This window comes from Gadus chalcogrammus, chromosome 9 (genome assembly GCF_026213295.1).
Source record: "Gadus chalcogrammus isolate NIFS_2021 chromosome 9, NIFS_Gcha_1.0, whole genome shotgun sequence".
In the NCBI taxonomy this organism is placed as follows: Eukaryota; Metazoa; Chordata; class Actinopteri; order Gadiformes; family Gadidae; genus Gadus; species Gadus chalcogrammus.
Window position 1 is genome coordinate 3,707,686 of NC_079420.1, and position 23,857 is coordinate 3,731,542.

Genomic DNA, 23,857 nt, shown 5'->3' on the forward strand with positions numbered 1-23,857 from the left:
GCAGTCCACATAGCTGGATCACATTGGACATTTTTAGACTAACTGCGTGAAAGACACAGCCTGCCTTCTGTGACCCCTCTCGCACAAACACACCGTTTACCAGCCCCCGAACCTGGAAGGCATTTCAGCCGGACACGCAAGCCCTAAAGGATCCTTACAAGCGGAGTGGCGCCATGTGCATAAAAATAAATCGTCTTCTAATGACATGCACAATTTGATCCATTTATTTCAGTCGGGGTCATCCTCCCATATCAAAGGAGCAGGAAAGGAGGGGGACATCATGTGAAGGACAACGTTCGAGTGGAAATTGCAGTCAGATGCTCATTTGGACCCTGGGCCAGTCAAGAGGCATTGGGGCATATTTTGTGTGTGCGTGGTAGAAAGTGTTCGACAATCAAAAGCCAAAACCGTCACTTATTCAAGAGAAAAAGTAGCCCTATGTTTTACCTGTACGAATCCACATTAGCTGCCTTTTATAGATGCCACCCACTTTCTTGTGTCGTGGGACCTCGTAAGGTCATGTTTCCAATGAGCTTCTTTTAGGGGCATGTTGTATCAGTGTGGCTTGTTGATTCTAAGAAGCCTAAAGGTTTGATTCTCTGCCCAAACCCGAGACTGGCCAGGTCGGGTCGGACATTCCCATTCATTCCTCGGTCACAGGCCAGTCTCGTGGTCTGAGATACAACGTCTTTTAATCCATTTTTAGTGATAAACAGAATGTTAAGTATTATAACCTTGACATTGTTGTGTCAATCAGTGTTGTTGATGCATATTAAGGTAATAAACATGCAGTTTTGCTTTCATGTAGCACTATATGTGCGTAATAGATTTCTGTCATTCAAGCTTTTTGGTAAACCGCCATGACTGATTTTAAATCAAATGTGTCAATTCTGCGATCATTCATTACCAGGATTTTGAAGTACAAGTTAGAGTTTTACTGTATAGATTGTGTGAATATGTGTACAATGTTTTTTTTACTATTCTACTATTAATCTTTCTAATTATAGTATGCAATAAATTAAACATATATAGAATCAATATAGAAGAATGGAAGGACATTACAAACTAATTTAACGACAAACAACTATTTTCTTTGCTTATTTAACAGCCAAATCGAATCATTCTATGCAGCGAAATTGTTCTTGCTTTGGTTTCTCATGACAAGTCCCTTGTCTTGTGTGTCTTGTGACCAAATAGAAATCGTATCACATTGCTGTCCAGTTTATTTTTGGAAACTTTTTTGCGTGTTTTGGTTATTTAATCTCGTACCAAGTCATGGCCTGATCCAAATTTTTCCGGGAAGATTGTCATATTATGGACATAAGAGGACAGGGAAACTGTTGAGTTTAGTGAGAAGTTACCAATTGAGTTCATAAGAAGGAAGAATCAATCCGGGAAAGTTATCCATTAAACAACTGACTAACGAGTAATTAAGCCGGGTGTTGAGCATAAACACAGTTATTAACAAAAAGGTACCCTTTTTATGTCATTATTTGAACTAACTGTATTGCATTCCTCAGTAGCCCTGGAACAAAACTGGCATATCTGGCTTTGGTTTGAGATTAGGATTATCATGAATGATTTATGAGTGTTCAATTTAAAAAAACTTTAGACAACTGTCTCATATATTTCTGTAGACAAGAAATTATTTGATTTGTGTATTGTCGTTGAGTTGGGTTTGGCTGGTGATTTGTTAAGCAAGTTGTAATAGTTATTCTATCATCTTCTAGGACCAAGATGATGGCTTCTATCTAGCCATAATATGGTTCTGGAGTGTTTATCTGCTGATGCAAGAATTAATGGTTTTGGACATCTTGCAGATGCTGGATTCCAGATTTCAGATAAGTCACCAAATACTGGTATTCCTAGTTTTCACCAACATTAAGTTGGAGAACAAAACCCTTTAATAAAATATGTGCTCCTTTCTATGGAGGATGTGTGGATCACCAAGGAACAATTATTGACAAAGTTAGGCTCGTTGACAAAGTTAATAGTGAAGTGATTGGTTTGGATTATTTGTCGCTATCTTATTCCGTAAAGCTACTTAATCCACATCAACCTTGAGCAAACTTTGTCAGAGAAGCTACTTAAACTACATGCACATTCAGTGGCTTATCCAGCAGCTGTGTGTGTGTGTGTGTGTGTGTGTGTGTGTGTGTGTGTGTGTGTGTGTGTGTGTGTGTGTGTGTGTGTGTGTGTGTGTGTGTGTGTGTGTGTGTGTGTGTGTGTGTGTGTGTGTGTGTGTGTGTGCATGGCTTTTTTTAAATATTAATTAAGGGTACGATTGATTTCTTGTGTAGTTTATTTAGAAAAACCGATGACTTTTCTTACAAATGACCTTAAAAGGTTATTTTATGGTATCTTCACCCTATAGTAATTATATTTATCGAAAAAATAATCGATGGTGCTGAGAGTCATCATGCAAATGCTTCAGGTGATCATGGGTGCTGTCCCATACATCGGAAAATCCAAGGGAAAACATTGCACAGCTGACTCTTAACAAGTCCTAAACCAATCAAGGCGTGAATAATGCATTCGATTTCCCCACTACCACACTTAAACCTTTGTTTTTTACGGAAACAAGTCTTTATTTTGGAGATGATTGGGTGTCACTCAAAGGGATTGTTGGAAGAAAACATAGGGCAATGGTTGTATGAATGTACCGTTTGTATAACAACAGTGTAGTCTTCTGAACGATGTTCAAGTACATTGGCCGATGTGTTGCATGAACTGTTTCTGTGTTTGTGTGTGTTATGGGACATTTTTGCAGTAGCTCACAATTTGTCATCTGTGGTCCGCATAACAAGATCAAATGACATTTCAGATATTCAGAGTGACAATGTTAATGCTATCTCAGTTATCAATACAATTATCAGTCAAATAATCTTCGACGTGATCGGAATAGTGAGGGCAGACCCAATTTGGTCACGAACCCCCCCCCCCCCCCCCCCCCAAAAGAACTGCACCACATAGTAGCAAGAAGCAGGTGGCGAGAGTGTGTATGTTCATCCATGTTTGTTTGTGTGAGCATCAATTCCTCTCTGTCCTCATATTCTGCTGTCTTTCCGTCAAGTAAAAGTCAAGCTGGCTTCTCTGAGACAAGGCACAGGATTGGTTCTGTCGGCTACAAGTACAGGAGCATGTGTGGATGGGCTGTTTCTTGAGCGGGCGTTGTTGACAACGTTGTTTCGTAGTTCACAGACAGTGCTCGCCCGGCCATGGCATTTATTGAGCCACTATTTGGCCCCAACACTGGGGTTGACCCTCACTTTCCGTGTGCACTCTCCCTGCAAAGCTTTAACATTTCTGAGGCGCGCGACAGGCGACAAATTGCAGTGTGAATCATGCGTGGGGGCCATGTGTCTGTGTTTGTGTGGGCAGAACGTATTCAACACTTAAAAAAAGAAAAGTTGGCCTGTCAAAACATTCACAGATCCAACTCATCTTTCTGCGTCTTGGGCGTCCATGGCTTGTCCCCCGTTTTGGGGGGTAAACTTGAGCCAATGAGCTTCCCGCAGCGTGCGTTGTGTTTGTTAGGCTGTTGATTTGGAGAAGCCTACGGATTTCAGACACCTCAATCCTTTTTTAATTTGTTAGGATTTGGAGTACAGCTTCTCTGTTAATACTCCAATGATGGAAGTACCAATGATGTGGAATTGTGCACAATGTTTTTTTGCTGTGCTATAACTTTCTATACATGTATTGTATGCAATAAATCAAGATAGACAGATTCTTTATAGAACAAAGGAGGTGGAAGACATAAATAATTATATTATACATCGAATATATAATGTAAACAACGTGATACTTGAACTTGTAGCTGACCCTACCCCTCACGCCTCACCCTAACACTGTCATGGGTGCTGTCCCACACATCTGAACCTCCATGCAACTCAAGGGAAAACGCTGCAAAGTTGACTACCCTGAGACCTGAACCCAGCAGGCTTGGAAGATGCATTAGATTCCCTCACTACCACACTCAGACCTTTGTTTTTACTACAACAATTCTTTATTTTGGAAATTCCAGCCGTTAGGGAAAGGGTTAAGCCGATGATCAGGCGTCCCTCAATGGGATTGTTGTAAGTGGACTTGAGACGGTTGTATGAATGTACTGTTTATAAGACGACAGTGTGGATTTCTAACCCAGGTTCAAGGACATGGACCAATGCGTAGCAATAACCACATTCAATCTATTCAAGGTCTTGAATTCAATTCAAATCAAGACTTGTTCCAAGACTTCAGCTTCCTAGCCCATTGTGCGTGGAATCTGTTAGTTTGCGCTGTGCAGTGTCGCCACATTATTTCCTTACACATACCAAACCACCAAAACAATTAAATGTATCTTAATCTATCGTTAGGTCTGTTGCCTCTCATGTTTTCTAAATTTGAAAAATTGTCTAGTGTGTACCCAGCTTTAGCTAGTCACACAGTAAATAACTTTCATTTTAGGCGTCTTGTCTACTGGATTTTACCCTCAGCGAACCAGGAAACTGTTTTGGCACACCAGCTTGTCTATCTCAACTTTTCTCACACTTTTAATTAAGGTGTGGAATATTTCCTTGATGGATTCATTGGAAAGAAGGAAAGAGAAGGAATGTACTGATTACACGTTGTCTGCCATTTCCTCATGGCAGAGATTCGAGAAGGGAATCTAAAATTACAAAAGACATCTGTATTATAGAAGGAGATCAGGTAAAAGGTTAAGCTAGGATCAGCATTGTGTAGCAAACTGTCAAGTTATGTTCCTTGATGGATTTATAAATTGCATTGATTTATTAGGCAGTAAAACTATTGGTCATAGCAAACAAGTAAGAAAGGGGGACCCCCTGGAAGAGGACCCGCTCTCTAGATAGATAACTGGGCTCATTTAGATTTAGCATATATTAGTGTTATTAATTGCCTAATTGGTTAATTATGTTAATCTAATTTAAGTGAAAGTATGCAACAAACAAGATTTGTGTGTCAAACAGAAACATAACTTGCATAAATCGATCATCATTTGAACATTTGATGGTGCCAGATATTTGATGAAGGTGCGTCTGGAGGTAGAAAAGGTCTTTATCCATGACTTGGCCATCTCCGCGCTGTGACGCTTTAGACTCTGAGACAAAATGTTTACCCGAATGTACACGGTGGCTGTTATGTGTCATTCGTATTACCTTATTTGGTAAGTGATGTTGAATAGTTAACTCTTCTTTACAGTAGAGAGTCTCCCAGCATGCAGTTGACGCGACGGTCGGTCCGGTTAAAGTAGGCCTATAACAAGTAGAGTATTATAACGTTAGAAACGATGACTAAACAGTTATTAAATAGTACGTGCAGGCAGGCTGGTAGGTAGGTAGACAGGGAGGTAGGCCATTCCATCATTTTATTCGGGCCAAATCAAACTATCAAACAGGTTTATCAAAGCCCTTGGCCAGCCACATATACCAGATTATCTACTGTTTTGTCAGAGCATTTGAATTAATTAATTAATTAATTAATGATTGCTCTCGGGAGGAAAATATATTTCCAACAAATATGACAAAAACAATTGCCCACCCTAGCTATAAAGAACCACTCCTCATTTCATTGACGCCCTGACCCTTTAAATACAGGTTCATTCTCTTGTATTTTTTCATTGGAATCAACAGAGCTGGAAAGTGTATCAAGTGTCATACTCCAACGTTTTATGTTGGGAATCTTTGGTCTTACCTACGCATTCGGAGGATTCTAAAACAGCCAACCAAGAAGACCCCCCCCCCCCCCCCTGCCCCACCCCACCCCGTTCCGGAGCTAGTTCAGACCTTAATGATCTAAAGTGCTTCTTGCTATAGCCGCCAAGTACTGCTTTGATTCCACATGGTCTGGATTAATGGTCCGTGACGCCCTTCCCCCGTACCGTTAGCCACGGGTTAATTTTGTTAGCCTGAACTTGTTCCCTCTAAGTGCACCTGAGTCCTTGGGAGCGTTTTCAGATGCTAATTCGATTCGGACGCACAGAAAGCGGCCCGCAGTCTCTTCCCTGATCTCACCGCGGCGTAATGGCTTCCTTTTCCTGCTTCGACTCGACCCCCCCCTCGCACGGTTGTCCGTCGCTCGGGGGAAGACGATCCACTCCCGCGCGTTAATGTTAAGACACCGAAGTAGAGTGAATGGTGAAAGGAAAACCTATTGTCGATTTCAACACCAATTGGAGATTAACCAATTTGAACAACCCCCCTCCGACACCACCACCCCCACCCAGCACAGTCACTCGTCTCCTGCAGATCCTCGTTTCATTCGTGCTAATGCGCAAATTATTTTGCATGTTCAATGAGTGTTTGAGTGGCCTGTCGGTCAAGGTCGCATTACTCTCTGTAGGGCTGGGCGATTCATCGAATTTTGATCGCGATTTCGATTTTAGCTTCAAACAATCAAAAACGAATATGAATATTTATCTCTATGCATATTTTTTAATAAATGTTTTATAGAAAGAACAGCTGGATACATCTCTGTACACTATTTTAGGTTTGAATTTATTTATTTTTACCATTTTTTGTATTTTTTAAGGCAAAATTGCAAAGTTCTCAGTTACAAAGTGTTTTTTGTGAGAGACATGCTGAATAAATAAATCATGTTATCAAACTCAAAAATAATTGTTTGAATAATCGTGATTTCATTATTGACCAAAATAATCGTGATTAGGCCTATAAATATATATTTTTTCCATAATCCAGCAGCCCTAATCTGCGTGACCGGAGAAAAAACAGGGTTTTCTCTGAGCCCTCGGTTCAGGTGCACGATGCTGCCGCCGGCTGAGCACACCACAGACGAGGGGAAGGCCCCTCGTACCGACAGGTCTCAGCCCCGTGTCTAACGCCGCAACGCACATCCCAACTGCCAAAACAAACATGCGTCGAGCACAACAAGCCGAGCGAGATCGCAGAGACATCACCACGGCGACCACGTGATTATGTGGTACTAACCCTAACCCTAACCCTAAGTTTAAAGAAACAACTCGTTTGTGAAGCTTTCCTGACTTTATGGGTGGCTGCTGCTTACCACATAGATAACTACCTACCACAGAACGAAGGGAAACGGCCAAACAAGATCACAATGCTTCGCTTTATGTTTCCACTTTGCTCTAAGCCGTTATCTGATTTCATTTTATTCAGTGTTTATTATAGGGACCAAAGTCTTGTGTCTTGGAAAGAGCATATTGGCTAACATAACGGCACATCCGAAAATTCGTGTGATCTTTGAATACACCAGATGTCCTATTTCCCTCATGAGGATTTATTTTAGATTTGCGGTCCGTGTGTTCACCGTTGTTTGAATCCCATTGCATATAAATGACAATCAATGGGGCCATGTGCAAATGTGATTTTCTCAAAATGTTTACAGATATTTAAACTGAAGCAGGTCTGTTGGACACAAGAATAATACCACAAAAAAAAGAAAAACTTCTATCAAGAAAATGCAACGTGGGACGAGACGGTCCGTACAGTGGAGCAATGATCAATCTAGCGTTCAGCCTACAACCCCCAGCACACCTTAGCCAGACTGCACAAGAGCAGCGAGGGGCTGCCCCACCAGCCTATAGGGGTGAAGGACAGCCTTGCTCCGGGGCACGATAGTGTATTCAAGGGTTGAAGTAAGGGCTGAAGGTTGACTAGCCCATCTGTATTTTATAACCGGCATCTTGCAGGTTGCGGAACTATACTTTGGGCAATTACAGACCAAGCTGCACACCATAGTTACACACCTGCAATCGCTAATGCGAAACCAGCGTGCTAGCTTTATGTATGTGATATAGTATAGATAGTAAGGATACATTGGCTGTCTTGATGCTTGTCGGTTACATCCACAGCATGGTGTAAGGGCATTTAAGTTCAGTTGTCACTCAACATAAATATGCATAGGCCTCGAGCTCAGCTGCCAAAAAAAAGACGTTATGTTCCGCTTGAAAAGAAACTGCAGTTTCTCCCTAAAGTATGTGTTACGGCTTGTAGTCCAATGATTGAGACCCCTGTCAAGAGAGGAATTTTGTGCTTCTGTGTCAAATCATACGCATCTCTCTCATACTTGAACCTGCCTGTGATAGCGTGTGTGTGTGTGTGTGTGTGTTTAAACCATGGTTGTGATGGACTGTTCCCTTCCGTTTTAATTAAGTACAATTAAGGTTCATTAACCATAGGCAGTGCAGGTTAACTGTTTGTCTCACAAATATTTTGTTTGTGTGGCCTATACCAATACAACAATTTGTTCGTAGATGCTTTCCCAACGTTGTTCACTGTTGTTCACAGTCATCCAAGGCAGGAAATGATGGCATTATTCTGCAGCCACCCTAGGGAGGAAGGAGGGAATTTCCTCAAGATCTTTTCTTAGTTTGAAAACTGAAGTGTGATTCAGGATATAAACATCAAATCGGACCGCAATGGCGGTCCGATTAACACCTCAACGGGAATAAACAGCCCCTCATGTATCAGAGTTCGGCTTGAGTTTCTGACTGGTGAACTATGGGTTTATTGATGAAACGCAAATTCACTCCGGTGTTCCCAAATTATAACATGCTAACCATTATTGGCCTAGGGATAACTTGGCAACCAACGGAGATTGCCACAGACAACGCTATGAAGCAGGTAGCCTGCGGAGGCTGTGTACTATGAGGTCCAATAAAGCTGTCCAATAAAGCACAGAGGGGCTGACTAATAGCCACACAGATGGCTTTCATCACTGCCTCATCCTGCTGAGCATGAGAGAGACCCCTGCTCTATACGGGGACTGTGATCTCAGGACAGAGCTCACACAAGCCACTCAATCAGGTCCAGAAATCCCTGTTGGATCTCTGTGTGTGTGTGTGTGTGTGTGTGTGTGTGTGTGTGTGTGTGTGTGTGTGTGTGTGTGTGTGTGTGTGTGTGTGTGTGTGTGTGTGTGTGTGTGTGTGTGTGTGTGTGTGTGTGTGTGTCTTTCTGATGTTTGTACATCCCTGGACACAACTTCCTCAACAATATTATTCAATAAAAAAAGAACGGGGGGGGGAGGCCTGTATTGTGTGTGTGTGTGTGTGTGTGTGTGTGTGTGTGTGTGTGTGTTTGTGTGTGTGTGTGTGTGTGTGTGTGTGTGTGTGTGTGTGTGTGTGTGTGTGTGTGCTTGTGTGCATATGAGTGTGTGAATGTGTGTGTGTGCTTGTGTGTGTGCTGGGGAAAGAGGGGGACAGATGAGGTTCTGGAGGAGGTCATCAGGGAGTGCTTCCGAGGATGGATGAGCCAGAGACGGTTTAAGTTTCTTAACAGAAGTGTGAAGATCCATGACCTCTCGTCGGCTCATGCGCTGGTGGGCTCCATCTGGAACAAAACTTCACTTCAACTCCAGGGCAAACAAACAAGCAGAGTGCAAGGAGCACACACACACACACACACACACACACACACACACACACACACACACACACACACACACACACACACACACACACACACACACACACACACACAGACACAGTGATGAACATAGTGGGACATAGATAGGCAAATTTAACTTTTGTTTTGTATAAAATCAACCTTATCGAAAACATGAACAACCATACAGCATTAGTAAACTACATGAGCAATTTGCTCTACCTCCGTCTTTCTTCGGCCGGGAATCTGTGGCGTGGATGGCTGAGGGATTCTAAAAATGATTCATATGTTTCACGGTCTGGTGAATACTGAGTAGGCTTTACAGCCTACTCTGTATCTATACAGTAGCTGTATAGCGGATCACATCAATACTACGTAGAAGATGGTGGAGGAAGTTGGCCAGAAGTTGGAGCGCTTCTTGCGTTGAGGGAACCTCAGTATAATAACTGAACGCCCGCTGTTACATCTCAGCTTTGGTGTGTGAGTGGGATCTTGAGAGGACTTTGAGAACACTTTTACCGAACCGCAAGCCTCAGAGGGCCGGTTGTTTTTCGCTCGATTTCCCAGCAATGGCTTCGTTCCCACACAATGTGAGACGGATTAGGCGCAGGGCTATTTTAAACCGACTATTCATTTGGTGAATGCTGTCAACAGGATATTGTGCACAGATCATAGGCCTATTGGGTCGGTGTTACCAACGATAGACACTTTGATCTGAAAAAATGTAGATCAATCGGAGATTGAGGAAAGAATCAACATGATGTTACAGTTGGTTTGGTTCTGTTCAGTTTGAGTTACACTTTCCGGTTATAGCCATACAGGGTAAAGCAAGCATGTTGCCAAACCTGAAACAATTGCAACTGCCAGTAATAAATAAAGAATGAATGCACACATCGAACAAGGTTTGTTACATGCGAAGCACAACGTTGCTTTCGAGACTAGACACACCAGCCTGCCTGTTTTTAAAGCCAGATGTATTTGGCTTCTATTTTAGTAATGGAGAAGCATCTGGACTCCATCAACGACTTCTTCAATTCCCTGTCCGGCCTTTGGGCTCAAAGCAGTGATAATCCTATATAACCTTTAAGACCAACGCATTAAACCATCACGAAAACTGTGTGTTTGTGTGTGTGCGGTTGTCTATGTTTGTGTGTGTGTGTGTGTGTGTGTGTGTGTGTGTGTGTGTGTGTGTGTGTGTGTGTGTGTGTGTGTGTGTGTGTGTGTGTGTGTGTGTAGTTGTCTGTAGGCTACCTTTTGTGTGGTTGTGTGTGTTTGTGTATGTGTGTGTGTGTGTGTGTGTGTGTGTGTTTGTGTGTGTGTGTGTGTGTGTGTGTGTGTGTGTGTGTGTGTGTGTGTGTGCTTGTGTGTGTGTGTATGTGTGTGTGTATGTCTGTGTGTGCGTGTGTGTGTAGTTGTCTGTAGGCTACATTTGTGTGTGTGTGTGTGTGTGTGTGTGTGTGTGTGTGTGTGTGTGTGTGTGTGTGTGTGTGTGTGTGTGTGTGTGTGTGTGTGTGTGTGTGTGTGTGTGTGGTTGTCTGTAGGCTACGTTTGTGTGTGTGTGTCCGTGTGTGCGTGTGTCTGCGTGTCAATTATTTGAAAGAACGCGTGTAATCATATCATGTTACAGTGCTATTATGCAGCGGCCCATGTAATTTATCCCCGTGTTTGACGGTGGTTAAAGATTCCAAATAAAGCGAACGAGCCACCCACGCGCCGGCTCCGCGCAGCCTGAGCTGTCCTCCAGAACATAACGCGTCGCTCGTCCACTCAGTCCTCCATCTATGAGAGGGTCTCCGTGGAACGCGGTTCGGTAGCAGCCGGTTCGGTGCCGAGGTCGACAGTTCTGCAATGATCCAGCCTCGTCGACGCAGACTCCAATTCTCGCGTTGCGATTATTTATAGTGATGGAGGGTTCCCTTTGAAAAAGCTTCTTCAAACACGTGGACTTTTTCTTAAGTCATTCATACATAAACACCTATTTGACTGTTGGATCTCGTCTACTTTAAAAAAAAAAAATCCTGTGTTTAGTATGTAACATGAAAAGAAAGAAAAAATTTATGCAAATTCAAATAAGTTTCATCTCAGCATCCTGGGCCCGAGAGAGGGTGCTTCACCCCTCGCTCTCACCGATGTGGTTTCCGTGGGATACTGATGCATGTGTAATATGCCTGGAAAGGGATTGTGAACAGTTGACTCACCGTGTGTGTTTTGGCAATGAAACTCACCCTCCGCTCCTGTGTGTGTGTGTGTGTGTGTGTGTGTGTGTGTGTGTGTGTGTGTGTGTGTGTGTGTGTGTGTGTGTGTGTGTGTCTCTCTCTCTCTCTCTCTCTCTCTCTCTCTCTCTCTCTCTCTCTCTCTCTCTCTCTCTCTCTCTCTCTCTCTCTCTCTCTCTCTCTCCCTTCCTCTTGTATTGAAGGAAATCTGTTCAGCCTTGAGCAAAAGAGAAATATGGAAAACCTGACCCTTCTTGGGATAAATCAGAGAACGATGCGCGGGGAATCTTTCGCAGCAAGGGCTTAAAGAAGCACATTCGTCTAGCACATTATAGGACCAGAGATTCCCTGGAACCACCGTTGAGATCATGTCGTAAACGTCAAAATATGAGCAACACCAGGCATTAAAGCCCCCGCTGAGATGTTGGGGAGACTGCCGCCGTGTCTTTTGATTCCCAGAACTGCTTGCTAATCCACCCCTTGGGCCAGTGGCTTTCCTCAGATGAAAAGACCCACTTCTGGGGCCCCGTTGTTGATTCTTTGGATCATTCCATGCTGCGCTTCTTAAAGGATTCTGACTGAGGTTGAGAAGGAGTAACAGGGCGGCTGAGTGTATGAATGAATGGTGTTTGGACACTGTACTGTAAAATAAATGCTAAATTATACATATATATATATATATATACATACATACATAACTCTCTGCGCACACTTTTTCTGTCAGAACTCAAGCTGAGCATTGAAATACAAAATCAAGCACTGAGAAACTATAAGTGTATAATTCACAGTTTAATGTTTATATTGTCTTACTGGGTTTGGGGTTTATCATTGGTTAGTTTAGTGGTTTTCATTGAGAAACATTGTGATTTTTGTCGGGGTTCTGTGTTTTTTTTTAACACCTCTTTTATCTGTAATTTTAGCCTATTGGTTTCCGGTGAAGCACGTCCTTTTTATTGTAATGCAATAATTTAACACCAATAACACAAATACTAATCATAATGTTTGGAAACAAGTCAAGGCCTGTGTAACCGTCTGAGATGGCGGTTTAGATAAAGTTCCCTAGTAGGCTCGTGTTGCCTCAGAATGTTGAATGTGACTACGTGACCGTTATTCAGTGTTTGTCTTCCTCTCGCCCCACAGATTTGGATACGCGCCTATGTCCACGTACTGCTGTGCATCACGCTTGGAGTTTATTCAAGTGAATTTGACGTCAACCCTGTGACAGATGACATCGACCGACTGGCTGTTCTGGTGAGAGAGAGACACCGAACGCCCTGTATGACTGGTTAGCATGGCCAGAAGTCTGTATGTCTGACTGTCTTTCTAAGTGGATGTCAGTGTGTCCGTCCGTCGATCTGTTCCTCTATTTGTCCGTCTGTCTGTCTGCCCATCTGTCCCTCTGTCTGTTTGCCAGTGATGTCTCGCCCTCTGTTCATCCGTCTCATTGTCGGTCTGTCTTTCTGTCAATCTGTTTTGTCCTGTCTGTATCTCTGTCCTTCTGTCTGTCTTTCTGTGGATCTCTCAGTATCTCTGTCTTGCTATTTTTTGTGATCATTCTGCCCTCATGCAGTCAGGCCTTTTCTTTTCTTAATTAATGTAAGGCCAGTCATAACTCTCCCCTCTCTCTCTCTCTCTCTCTCTCTCTCTCTCTCTCTCTCCTCTCTCTCTCTCTCTCTCTCTCTCTCTCTCTCTCTCTCTCTCTCTCTCTCTCTCTCCCCCTCTCTCACTCTCTCTCTCTCTCTCTCTCTCTCTCTCTCTCTCTCTCTCTCTCTCTCTCTCTCTCTCTCTCTCTCTCTCTCTGTATTTATCTTGCGCCCTGTGTTCTTATAATCACATAATTCCGTCAAGCATAAGAGTATAAACTGTGTTACATGATCATATAATTTGATTAACAAATACAAAGTCACGCCTTATGTTCATCTTATTGACTTTTCTTTCTTGCATTTTCTAAATTTTCTTTCAGAGAGAAAATATTCCTAAAGATTACAAGATTCCTGTACATTTTGTTCCCAAAGAAGAGGTGAGGAAGAACGGCTGGTTTGCAGCGAACGATAGTGTACACATCAACAATAACATGAATGGCTCTTGAACATAAGTCATGACCTCAAACTATATTGCATCTATATAACTACATTATATTGGATATTAATGATCTCTCGTGTCCTCCTTCTCTTGTAGGCCGGGATGTGTTGGGCGACTTTAAATGTGTATTATTTGGAGGACAGTTTAAAAGAGTTATCACATACATTTGGGAACATTTCATCAAACAGAAAAGATATCAGCATTTTTATACAAATGCTGCAAGAGGTGCGTCTCAAAATGGGATCTGTGGTAAGTCTAAACAATTACCTCTCAGTATTACGGCACTGTTAAATGCCTGTTTATTTACGTTTATGGAGATCCTGTAAACCCACAGTAAACTGCTGGGTTTCATACAATAAACCAGGGCAACATGAATTGAAACATTCTCCCAAAACCACAGCACCGTATGGTCTATATTAAGTCTATACCACGAATGTTAGACATTAAAATAATACATAACTCCACATTGCTTCCCTGTCATTGAAATAATTTCATTTCTTTCTAATCATTGCATTGTATTTATCTTAGTAGTTAGTTAATAGTGAGTCAGTTAATAGGCCTGGTTTACAGATACTAATAGATCATACACTCAGTGGAGGCTTCTCCATTGAGGAGAGGGAGGAAGATCCTCCCTAACATTGTTGAGAATAAAAAATGTAGATTGCCCAGACTATTGTAATGAATTAATGCCCTTAAATATGACTACTTTATTGCCTTTGAATATATAATGTTCGTTTCCCTGGGTAAAGGGACATTAGCACCCCCTATCGCCTATTGACAATTACTTCAGGGAGGAACGTCCTCCGGAAGCCGCCGTCCACTCCCATTCATTTTCCCGAAAGTACTGGCGGCCGGTGGATAACATGGGTTTCAATGGGAGAGAGGAGGAAAATCCTCCTCTGAGTGGGTGCTTAAGGGGTATGATTCGCGCAAAAATCTATCCGTCTGCGCTATGAACCAATAAGCAGGATCCCTGGATGTTGAGCAGTGTTGCCAGATTGGTCCGATTTCCCACCCAATTGGGCTACTTTTAACCATGTTAGGCTGGAAAGATCATCATTGGGCGGGAAATCTGCCCAATCTGGCAACGCTGTCGATAGCAAACCCGGTCTGCATTGCCGCGGTGTTCAGTCTGAAAGACGCAGAGCAAGTGAAATCTGCGATAGCGCGATCCTAAATGCACAATGGAAACATTGGAAACGGAGGACATTGTTAACGTCTTATTACAAAAAGCATTCCATTCATTCAGTTACAGTGCTAAGTTAGCGACCAAAGAAAGAGGTAGACCACTTCCCAAAATCAAGGTCACCAGAAGTAATGGCAACCTCAGTGTTGTGAGTGCTACATGGTTTGCTAGGTACGCATGACTTACTGGTAGCATTACAAGCAATTGTAACTGAAAATAAACATAGCTAAATAACTTCAGTCAGTGAGGGCAAAAATAGGCCCAATGATAGGCCCAGATTTTTTGATTTACTTTTACAAATCAATAGTAGGCCTGATTTGACTAATATGCTTTGCATCCTTTCCTTCTCAAATTACAGTGATGCCACTGGTGGCTTTGTATACATTTTGTTCACATAACTCTCTCCCTGCTATTTTGTAGTTCACCAAAACACCCTGAAACAACTTGAGTCTCACATTCTTATGCCACCATACACCAACAGTGCAAGCATGCCAATGGCAACCAAGCGCGCAGTCCTTCCTCCCTCACTTTAAAAACCACCAGCCGCCACTGCATACACTACATATCATTATTAGTACTGTAGTCTGTGCAATACTGACTGTTTGTTGTACAATTCATATTTAGGGTAGCCAAACGTGCATTTCACGTTTGTCGCCATGTCAACTGACCAAACCCATGTGTTTGTCCCTTCCACAGGAGATGACGATGTATGACTTTGAGTGCCACTACAGGAAAGAGAAGTGGCCGACTGCGCGATACTTTAACTTTGTGAAGGACTTCCTCATGGAGGCTCAGTTCCCAGACGATTCAGCCGACTGTGACCCTCCGCCCTGTCCCAGCGCAGCACAGGAGACGTCCACACCGTACGCTACAGGTGAATGCTCACACACCCTCCTCCTGGCGCTCATCCTCACTTCTATCTGCACATTCCCTGCGTCTATCAGAGCTGAATTTGTTGACTTTTATTCTTTTATTCCATCTGACGTATTCTGTTTTACTTTTTACGAAGACGTTCGTTTTTATTTCTCGCGGTGTCAGCTCCCTTTTCTCCGGCTCGACTCGTTCCTCACGACGCTACCAGAGTTAGGGACCCTGTACTGAGCTCTTCCTAGGGTTTCAAACGCACAACCCTCGGCTCTCCAACGCTTAAGCTTTGAGAACCGACTGTGAATGTGGCAGGCCCGCTAAAAAAGGCCCTGGTTCTGTCCCTTTTTCTTTTTTTTTTTAGAGCAGCTCTCTAGAGGACCGGGTTTTAATGCTTTGTTGTCCAACAAGGTGGCCATTTTCTTTTCTTTGACAAGAACTTTGCAAGACAATGACCCTGAAACGGCATGGTGCTTGGATGGTGCTTTTGTTGGCCTGGCTGAGTCACGGCACCAAAGGGAGATGTCCTGAGGTAGCGCGGACTGAAAGGAAGAAAGGAGCTCACCCAGAGCGCTTGTATACGTGTTGATTACCCCGCAATCTCCCAATCTTCCCAAGCACTGCGCTTTTCTTCAGCCCCCTGCATTCACATCACATCTTTTATGTGAGGGGGGAGGGGGGGGAGAGGGGAGGGGGCGGGGGGTATAGGAGACAGTGAGGTGACTCCTGTGGCGTCCCCCACAAAGGCCCAGTTTCATCCTTTGCCGAGTAAACACTCCACCCCCTTTTTGATATTTTTTTTACCGTTGACCGATTGATTGGCTGCTTGTTGATTGGTCCGCTGGTGTCGGTTTTGAAACAACGTCTCATTCGCTCTGTGTTCTCCCTCTTGTCTTCCAGAATCAAGCGCCTCGTTCAATACTAAAGGTGACTGCGATCCCACATCCAAGGACTGCAAGTCATGTAAGCACTGCATTATCTTCCTTTAGAGGGGAAGTTATAACATTAATAGCAAGAATAATAGCAAAAAATAAAATAAAATACTCTATAATTTTAGCAACTTTTTTAACCGTTGTCACAAAGTTAGTTAACTTTGTGACGACGGCTTAACTAAAAAACTGGATTCAATTGAGTCACCGACCGGGTGTCACAGTCGGATCACAAAGCTAAACTGATACAAAGCCTGTCGAAACAAGACGTTTATTTAAAACCAGTTCCTCTTGAAATGTCCAAGGGACTCTGACAAAGAAAGTCTGTTGAGTATGTAAAGCTACGTGTGTTTTGGACGTTGTTTTCTTGTGGTTGTCGACTGGATTGTATTTCCATATAGCGCTAGTCCGGATTCACTTCATGCCCTCCATGCGGTGGTCACTTGAATGACTCTAGGTTTATAACTATATTTAACTTTATTTATCTATGACAAAATACATATTCCAAAGTCAGCTGCGACTTTAGTAAAGTAAAGTAAAAGTGTATATGAAAGTGTATAGATATTAGGCAATTATGTACAATTTCCTACATTAAATATACTGATAAATGTGTCTTGAAAAGGTAAAAGTTAACAATTTGTGATATTTAAATGTTGATGATCACAAACGAGACAGCACATACATTTTTAAGTTGCCACCGAGACACAAACTAATGTTAGAAAAATGTGTGGATAGCCTGAGGATGGACTGAGTTGCTGTTGGTGATAAAGTACGCTTGGATGCCAGCGACGACAGACGACTGCATTGCACCCCGCAGCGACTCATGATGGTGTGATGTGCTGTCTACACAGGGAATGACACGCTGAGGTTCCTGCCAGAAGCTGTGGAGCGAAGCCTTCTCTCGCTCCTCTTCATTCCCCTGGCGGCCATTGTATTCCTGATCGTGTGGAAGGTGAGCTGAACCTTGACCTCTGGCTGAAACTGAAACTTCCTGAGACATCTTGGAGACACAATCGGGTTTTTCAGTGCTTGTTTCTTTTTTTCCGTTTTTTCTAAAACGGAAAAAAACACGTTTTTTCTTTGTGTTGTCTGTTGGTCTCATTGGGAATTGTGATCGCTCCCGAAATTCAGGTCAGATCAAGAAAAAAGAGGGACGATGTGGAGCAGAATAATGAAGACGGAGGACTCTTCACAGGGACACAAGAGACCGCTCAACGGTTAGATGGCGAAATAGCAGAAAAGTATGCGATTTCCCCGTACACTGGATTCTAATATGGCTCCGCATTCCTCATGTGCTTATGAGAAATTTGCCCCTCACACCCACACACACACAAATAATTTCAGCGCCCCTGCTTCTCCCATCAATCCTCGGAAAAAAAAACATGACAATCCACCTGTTTCTCTATTCTGGAGTATCTAACACTGTCCCTGTTTCTCATGACAGAGGCAAGCTGAACGTCATTGAAACGGTGTAATCCGGGGATTTACAAGTCTTCACCAGTGGCAGTGGTGAGGCATAACTTCACACCTTCACACCCACAGATCTCAGATTGCCGTTGACACGCTGATCTAAGAGGCTGTTGTTTTTTGCTTCTGCTCCGTCCCCCGATAGGTTTCGACTTGATTCTCCTGTTGTTGGAGGAAGACGAGGGCCGCGCGGACGACGAAGGGCTGAATTCCTGGGCGCCGGCTCCATTGGTCAACCGTCTGCATTCGCTTCCTCCCCGTCGACCGCTCTCTGAAAAGTGACAATGGCAGCGCTATTGTCCCAGCTGTTTTTTTTTTCTTCTCCTGGTTAAATCACGCCTGCTCATGTTGGAACAAGCTTGCCTTTCTTGTAAGACTACACACTAACCCAGTCATACTCAAAAGAACATACCAATTTTGCAGAAAGGATTCCTCTTTTTTTTCTTTTTTTTTTTTTTTTTTTTTTTTTGTTGTTTCGTTGACGTGTGACATCCTTCAACAACACCCCCGGATTCTCTCTGTTTCAGTTTTTTTGTGTCCTCTGCAAAAAAAAAAAAATCGTTGATCTCCACCTGCTGTATCAAGACCTCTTTGGATCAAAACGACAGGACAAGAACACAAACGTTGCCTCCGGAGCACATCCCGTCTGCACAACGCTCTGACTGTTGCATATTTCTTTCATGAGGCATGAATTCTACCTCTGGTCCCCCTTCCTGTTAAGTATCACCCCTCCTGGATATCCACCCCCTACCCCCACCACTACCCTCACCCCATCATGGGCCCCTCAGAGGACGTCATGTTAAAGATTAGAGCATTGTAGTTCAAAGATGTATTTGCAGTGTATCTGGATCAGCCAAGTACCCATACGGTTGTGTAATGTATTTATTTATTTCTAGCAACATCGTATTGCTGCTACGGATATGACAACGGGCAATGTTTTCAATCCCGCCTCTGCTAATCAGGAATCTGTCTACATGCGCATTTACAGGACAACGTATGCATCTATAAATTGTTTCTTGTTATGTATAACACAAATACATAATGATATGAATTATAAGCAATTGTGATATTCTAAGCCCCAAACGTTACATTACCAGAGACATTTCCATGTGTGGCGTGATGTGTTTGTCAGTGTAGGACTTGGGTCATTGGGTTATAGGACTGGATTATATAGAGAGAGAACCCACACAAAATGTGCTGCTTTGATATCGATTTAAATTGTAAAAAAAGGAGAGGCGATGACCGCGTTCCCCTGATGAGGATCAGGGGAGAGATCCCAACGGCTTCAAAGGACGACCTTTCATTCTCACGCTATGCCGTGACCTTCTCTGGTACGCAGTGTTCAGAACCTCTCAAAGAGCAGGTATACAAAAGGTGTTTTGTTTTTTTATCTATAAAGAAAATTAACTAAAATAAATGTGTACATCAAAACCTTATATGTATATGAGAAAGGGACATATATGAGAATAATCGCTTTTTAAAGGAAACCAATCGGCGCATCAGAGCAAAAACCAGGCTAGATGACCGATGCTTTGGGAAACCGGTTTGGGTAGCTTTCAAAGATTGAGAAAAATAGTTTATTCCAAAACAGATCCCTGGCTGAGAGTGCGTTGTTCACATTCCATGTTGTTCCTCATGCTTCCTCCTCTTTCTCTCCAGACCTACCTTTTGTTTAGTTCCAATTTTGCACAATGAAATCATGCACCATAAAATGTACACAGACTCTCACACAAGTGCTAGTGGACAGATACTTCACATAGAATTTGATGTGCTTTAACACCCATCTCACATGGCACGTATTCCCGGAAATGTGTATGTTGTAATGCGTTAAAAAATCCCCCAAATCACTCCTGAATCTTTGCCACAGTATATAAACATTATATGTATGAGAAAAGGCCTTATTTAGTGCAGATGTGAAATGAAAAACGAAATAAAGGGTTGCTGGCTACAGGCTAAATGTATGCTAAGGGCAAATCGAAAAAAGAGTTCTCAACAAGGCGTCTGCACTGTTCAGTCTGCATCTCACATTTGAAACCATGAAGCCAAGCAATTAGGGAGTGTGTGGGGTCCAGAGAGATACTAGATTCCTCTGGAATCAGGCACAGTAGACCCTGGCAGGGCTGCGTGCTATGAGACCTGGTCTGAGATCCATTATGAGTCTGGAAACGGAAAGGGGAAACGTTCTTTATTTTGTGTTGTGTGTTTATGGGAAATGACTTCTCAAGACCCTTGGCTGAAACACAGAGGTTTATATGTTCTAAGTTTTGCCACATGCAGAGGAACAGTGTTTTTCAAATGAATTACTGGAGAGTCGAGTGTGCGCAGCGTAAATCATGGGGATTTAAACATTTGATCCTTTGTGAAACATGACTGCGTTTTTGCTCTGCACCCTGTCCAAGCGGTTGGTTTTGTGCCTTATTTGAATGGTTAGATTGGCTCCATGTGGAACTGTCAAAGCCTCTCAATGTTTCCTGGCGGTCCAAAACGGTAAAGGCCCTTGTAGTCTTTTCCCATTGGATTCTCCTCAAAACACTGCTGCACATTGTAACAATCACAGACAACAACCGCGGTAGATGTCCACCACTTGCTAAACACAACCCTCTGCGTTTGGTTTCCTTGATTTATAATTAGTTAACTATATATTTGAGAGATCTGCCATTGGGAACCGTTTTTATTTTTCTGCTGGTATACATTTACTTTGCAAAATTGAGTAGCCGTACAAAAAAAGCAAGGTAATAAAATAATAAATTGGTGTTCAGCACAAACACATATAGAACCCATGAATATAGCTCACCATGACTATCTCTGAAAATGCTTGGTGTATGAAAAGTGTTGTTTGCTGTTTTTAAAAAAAATGGATTTCTTGAATAACCTTCAGAACAAACCAACTGTCGCAATGTAGGCTCAGAATTGTCGTATTTTTCCACAGATTTGCGCCAAAATAAGCCGTTCATACATTATGGCTTCTATCTTAAGAACTGGGCAGGTCAGGATAGCCACACACTCATGCGCACATATCAAACAAGAAACACATACACACAAAACCATCAACAGTTTTCTTTTTTGTTGTTGTTTCTACATAATCTGTTAAAGCGTATGAACTGCAACAGGTTTAAACTGTGAAGAAGAAGAAGAAGAAGAAGAAGAAGAAGAAGAAGAAGAAGAAGAAGAAGAAGAAGAAGAAGAAGAAGAAGAAGAAGAGGAGGGAAAGGAAGAAGGAGAATAAGAAGACTAAACACACAAGATGTGCTCAGCTTCTCAAGGCTTTTGGAATCTGTAGACAGTCTCCCATGTCCGTCAAAGTCAGTGACAATGTCCATTATGCGTGTCGGAGGAGTGGGAATAACTGAGGCTGATGCCCTGCGCTCACCAGGACGGCCCCCTGCTCTCTGACAGTGCACTCCATGTTCTGAGAGACAAGGGCAGAGAGAGGTCATCTGCATTCTGAACAGTGCTTCTGAGCTGCAGTGACCGCATACATTGTACTTCACTGGGAGGTTTTGAATGGCTCCAGGCAGAAAATCAGTCTGGGTGCCAAAAAAAGAGAGAAACAAAAAAAATATGTAATTATTTCCTGGCTGATATGCTGGGGTGAAACTCTACTGCATTGTGTATTTTTGTATAAATTTAAACAAAACATATATGAGTTACAAATAAAGTACATGTATTCAACTGCTGTGGAATCAAGTGTATTGTCAATCAGCAGCTGTGGGACTTGCCAGGGGTTCACAGAGTAAGGCCCGGTGGTGTGTAGTCAGTATTGGCATGCAATCATCTCTGTCTCATAAACACAAACAAGCCTAGAGACCCTAACCCTTTGCACATAAAGCCTGACCTGTAATATAGGCTTTGTGTGCACCGTGCAAGTCAAGGGACTGACATAAAAGTGTATATTTCTAAGGGAAAGAGCAGCTGCCATCACACATTGACATTGCACACTCTCAGGTCCCGGTACACCTGTGGCAGAAAGTGAAGCGGCCATTACAAATAAGTAGGAGTCAAACGGACATGTCTCAAGGCTCTTTACCTGAGTAACGAGTCTTTGACTGCTTATAGTTTGACCTTTACTTAGTCAGGTTGAATCTCTCCCTTGGAGTTTTGTTAAAGAGTATTTTGTTACCTCATTAAAAAGTTTATATCAAGCTTTTATTTAAAAAGCCCACTCTGTTGATGTACTCTGTCTGTCTGTGTATCATACAGAATGACTTATGAAAACATGTCTGTAAAGGACCACAGAGTGAAAAAGGACTGTTCACCGGGTGAGTGTTTGATGTGGTTAACCTGGTACTGACTTAGGTTGAGGTCTGTGAACACCATACAAATATGTTAGGATGATGAATGAGGTCTGGCCATGCGTGCGTCTGGCTCGTTTCTGGGAGGACATCGCTCACGTTCTTCTTAATTAGATCAACTCTCTGTCTGGCTCCTGCTGCATTTTTTCATTTTTTTCAGTTTCCTTAGGGGCTTCCTATCCTTTGAATTGTTAATGTGAGCATTTAGACGTAAAAGCATGATTTGAATACTACAGAGATTGGCGTCATGCCACGATTAAAAGTGTTAACTGTGGATAATATTATACAGATATAAACCATGTCCACAATATAATATTGAGCTGATGAAAAATGTTGAGGTCTGTATGGTATAGTCATAACTTTTATTTGTTTTACAGTTGTTGCTCAATTATGGATGATGGGAGGTTTAAACTATAATATAAGGAAGTAATACATTGATGTGGCTCACATTATTTATTAATTGAGTTACTTTATATAAATATTTTATGACATTTTTGTAGTGCAGGGTTATATATGTAGATAGATAGATAGATAGATAGATAGATAGATAGATAGATAGATAGATAGATAGATAGATAGATAGATAGATAGATAGATAGATAGATAGATAGATAGATAGATAGATAGATAGATAGATAGATAGATAGATGTAGGCCCTCATTGCAATGAAAGTATTTTAACGTGAAAAACAGTTGGAGTTGGTAGCGTTTGAAGAAGTGCAGTTTAAATATAGCACAATGACATTGTGCTATAACAATGTCGGCGGACAGAAAGAGAACAGAAGAAAAGCCAGTAGACTAAAAGCTAGAAAGAGAGACATTAGCAGACACCAGACACCCTTTGCATTGACCGTTTTAGCCCTTGCCATATTGTCTTTTGAACCGGGGCAAAAAAAGAACACAAGAATGTCCACCATACGGCCATTGTTCACAAATATGGCGTGATGAATGTGCGATTGTGCCGCTTTGAATAGCTATACTGTAGCACCACAACAATGAACGACGGCCAGCTGCTGACGTAAACATGCTAATTGGCTTCCACCATCAGCGACACATGGCTCGTCCCATTCCCCCCCCCCCCCCCCTCCCCCCGAGAAGATCACGCCGTGACCTCCTGCCATGGCTCCATGCCGTAACTCGGCTGGATAGATGGATCGGCTCGAGTTGGAATCACATGACTGTCAAATGGTTCAATTGCCTTCGAAATAATGAACGTACCGCCGGTGATCACCGATCCCTTGTGCATCCGGTGCTGCTTGTGTTGTTCCGCGCAGATAGGGGAGTTGCAGGCAGCTGTGAACTCTGATCTTATACCCAATGATGCTCTCCCTGTGCAGAACGCAGGCCTATACCTTAGCCTATGTGACGGTACGACGTGGGAAATCAGCACGTCCAACCTGGAGTCAAATGAAAAACAGATTGTGGAAAAGTAAAAAATAAATACCATCGTAAATCTGTGGTAA

The 23,857-nt window shown here is 42.7% G+C and overlaps 1 protein-coding gene across 1 annotated transcript in view; it reads left to right on the forward strand.

Moving 5' to 3' along the window:
- Positions 1-22,821, forward strand: part of kitlga (kit ligand a) — a 26,978-nt gene extending 4,157 nt beyond the window's left edge. Inside the window, exons 2-10 of the mRNA XM_056598657.1 lie at positions 12,716-12,826; positions 13,539-13,595; positions 13,754-13,906; positions 15,540-15,717; positions 16,608-16,670; positions 17,488-17,588; positions 17,768-17,877; positions 18,081-18,145; positions 18,249-22,821. Of these exons, the coding sequence (XP_056454632.1) occupies positions 12,716-12,826; positions 13,539-13,595; positions 13,754-13,906; positions 15,540-15,717; positions 16,608-16,670; positions 17,488-17,588; positions 17,768-17,877; positions 18,081-18,111 (804 nt within the window). The 3' untranslated portion in view covers positions 18,112-18,145; positions 18,249-22,821. The remainder of the gene's footprint in view (positions 1-12,715; positions 12,827-13,538; positions 13,596-13,753; positions 13,907-15,539; positions 15,718-16,607; positions 16,671-17,487; positions 17,589-17,767; positions 17,878-18,080; positions 18,146-18,248) is intronic.
- Positions 22,822-23,857: the final 1,036 nt, after the last annotated feature.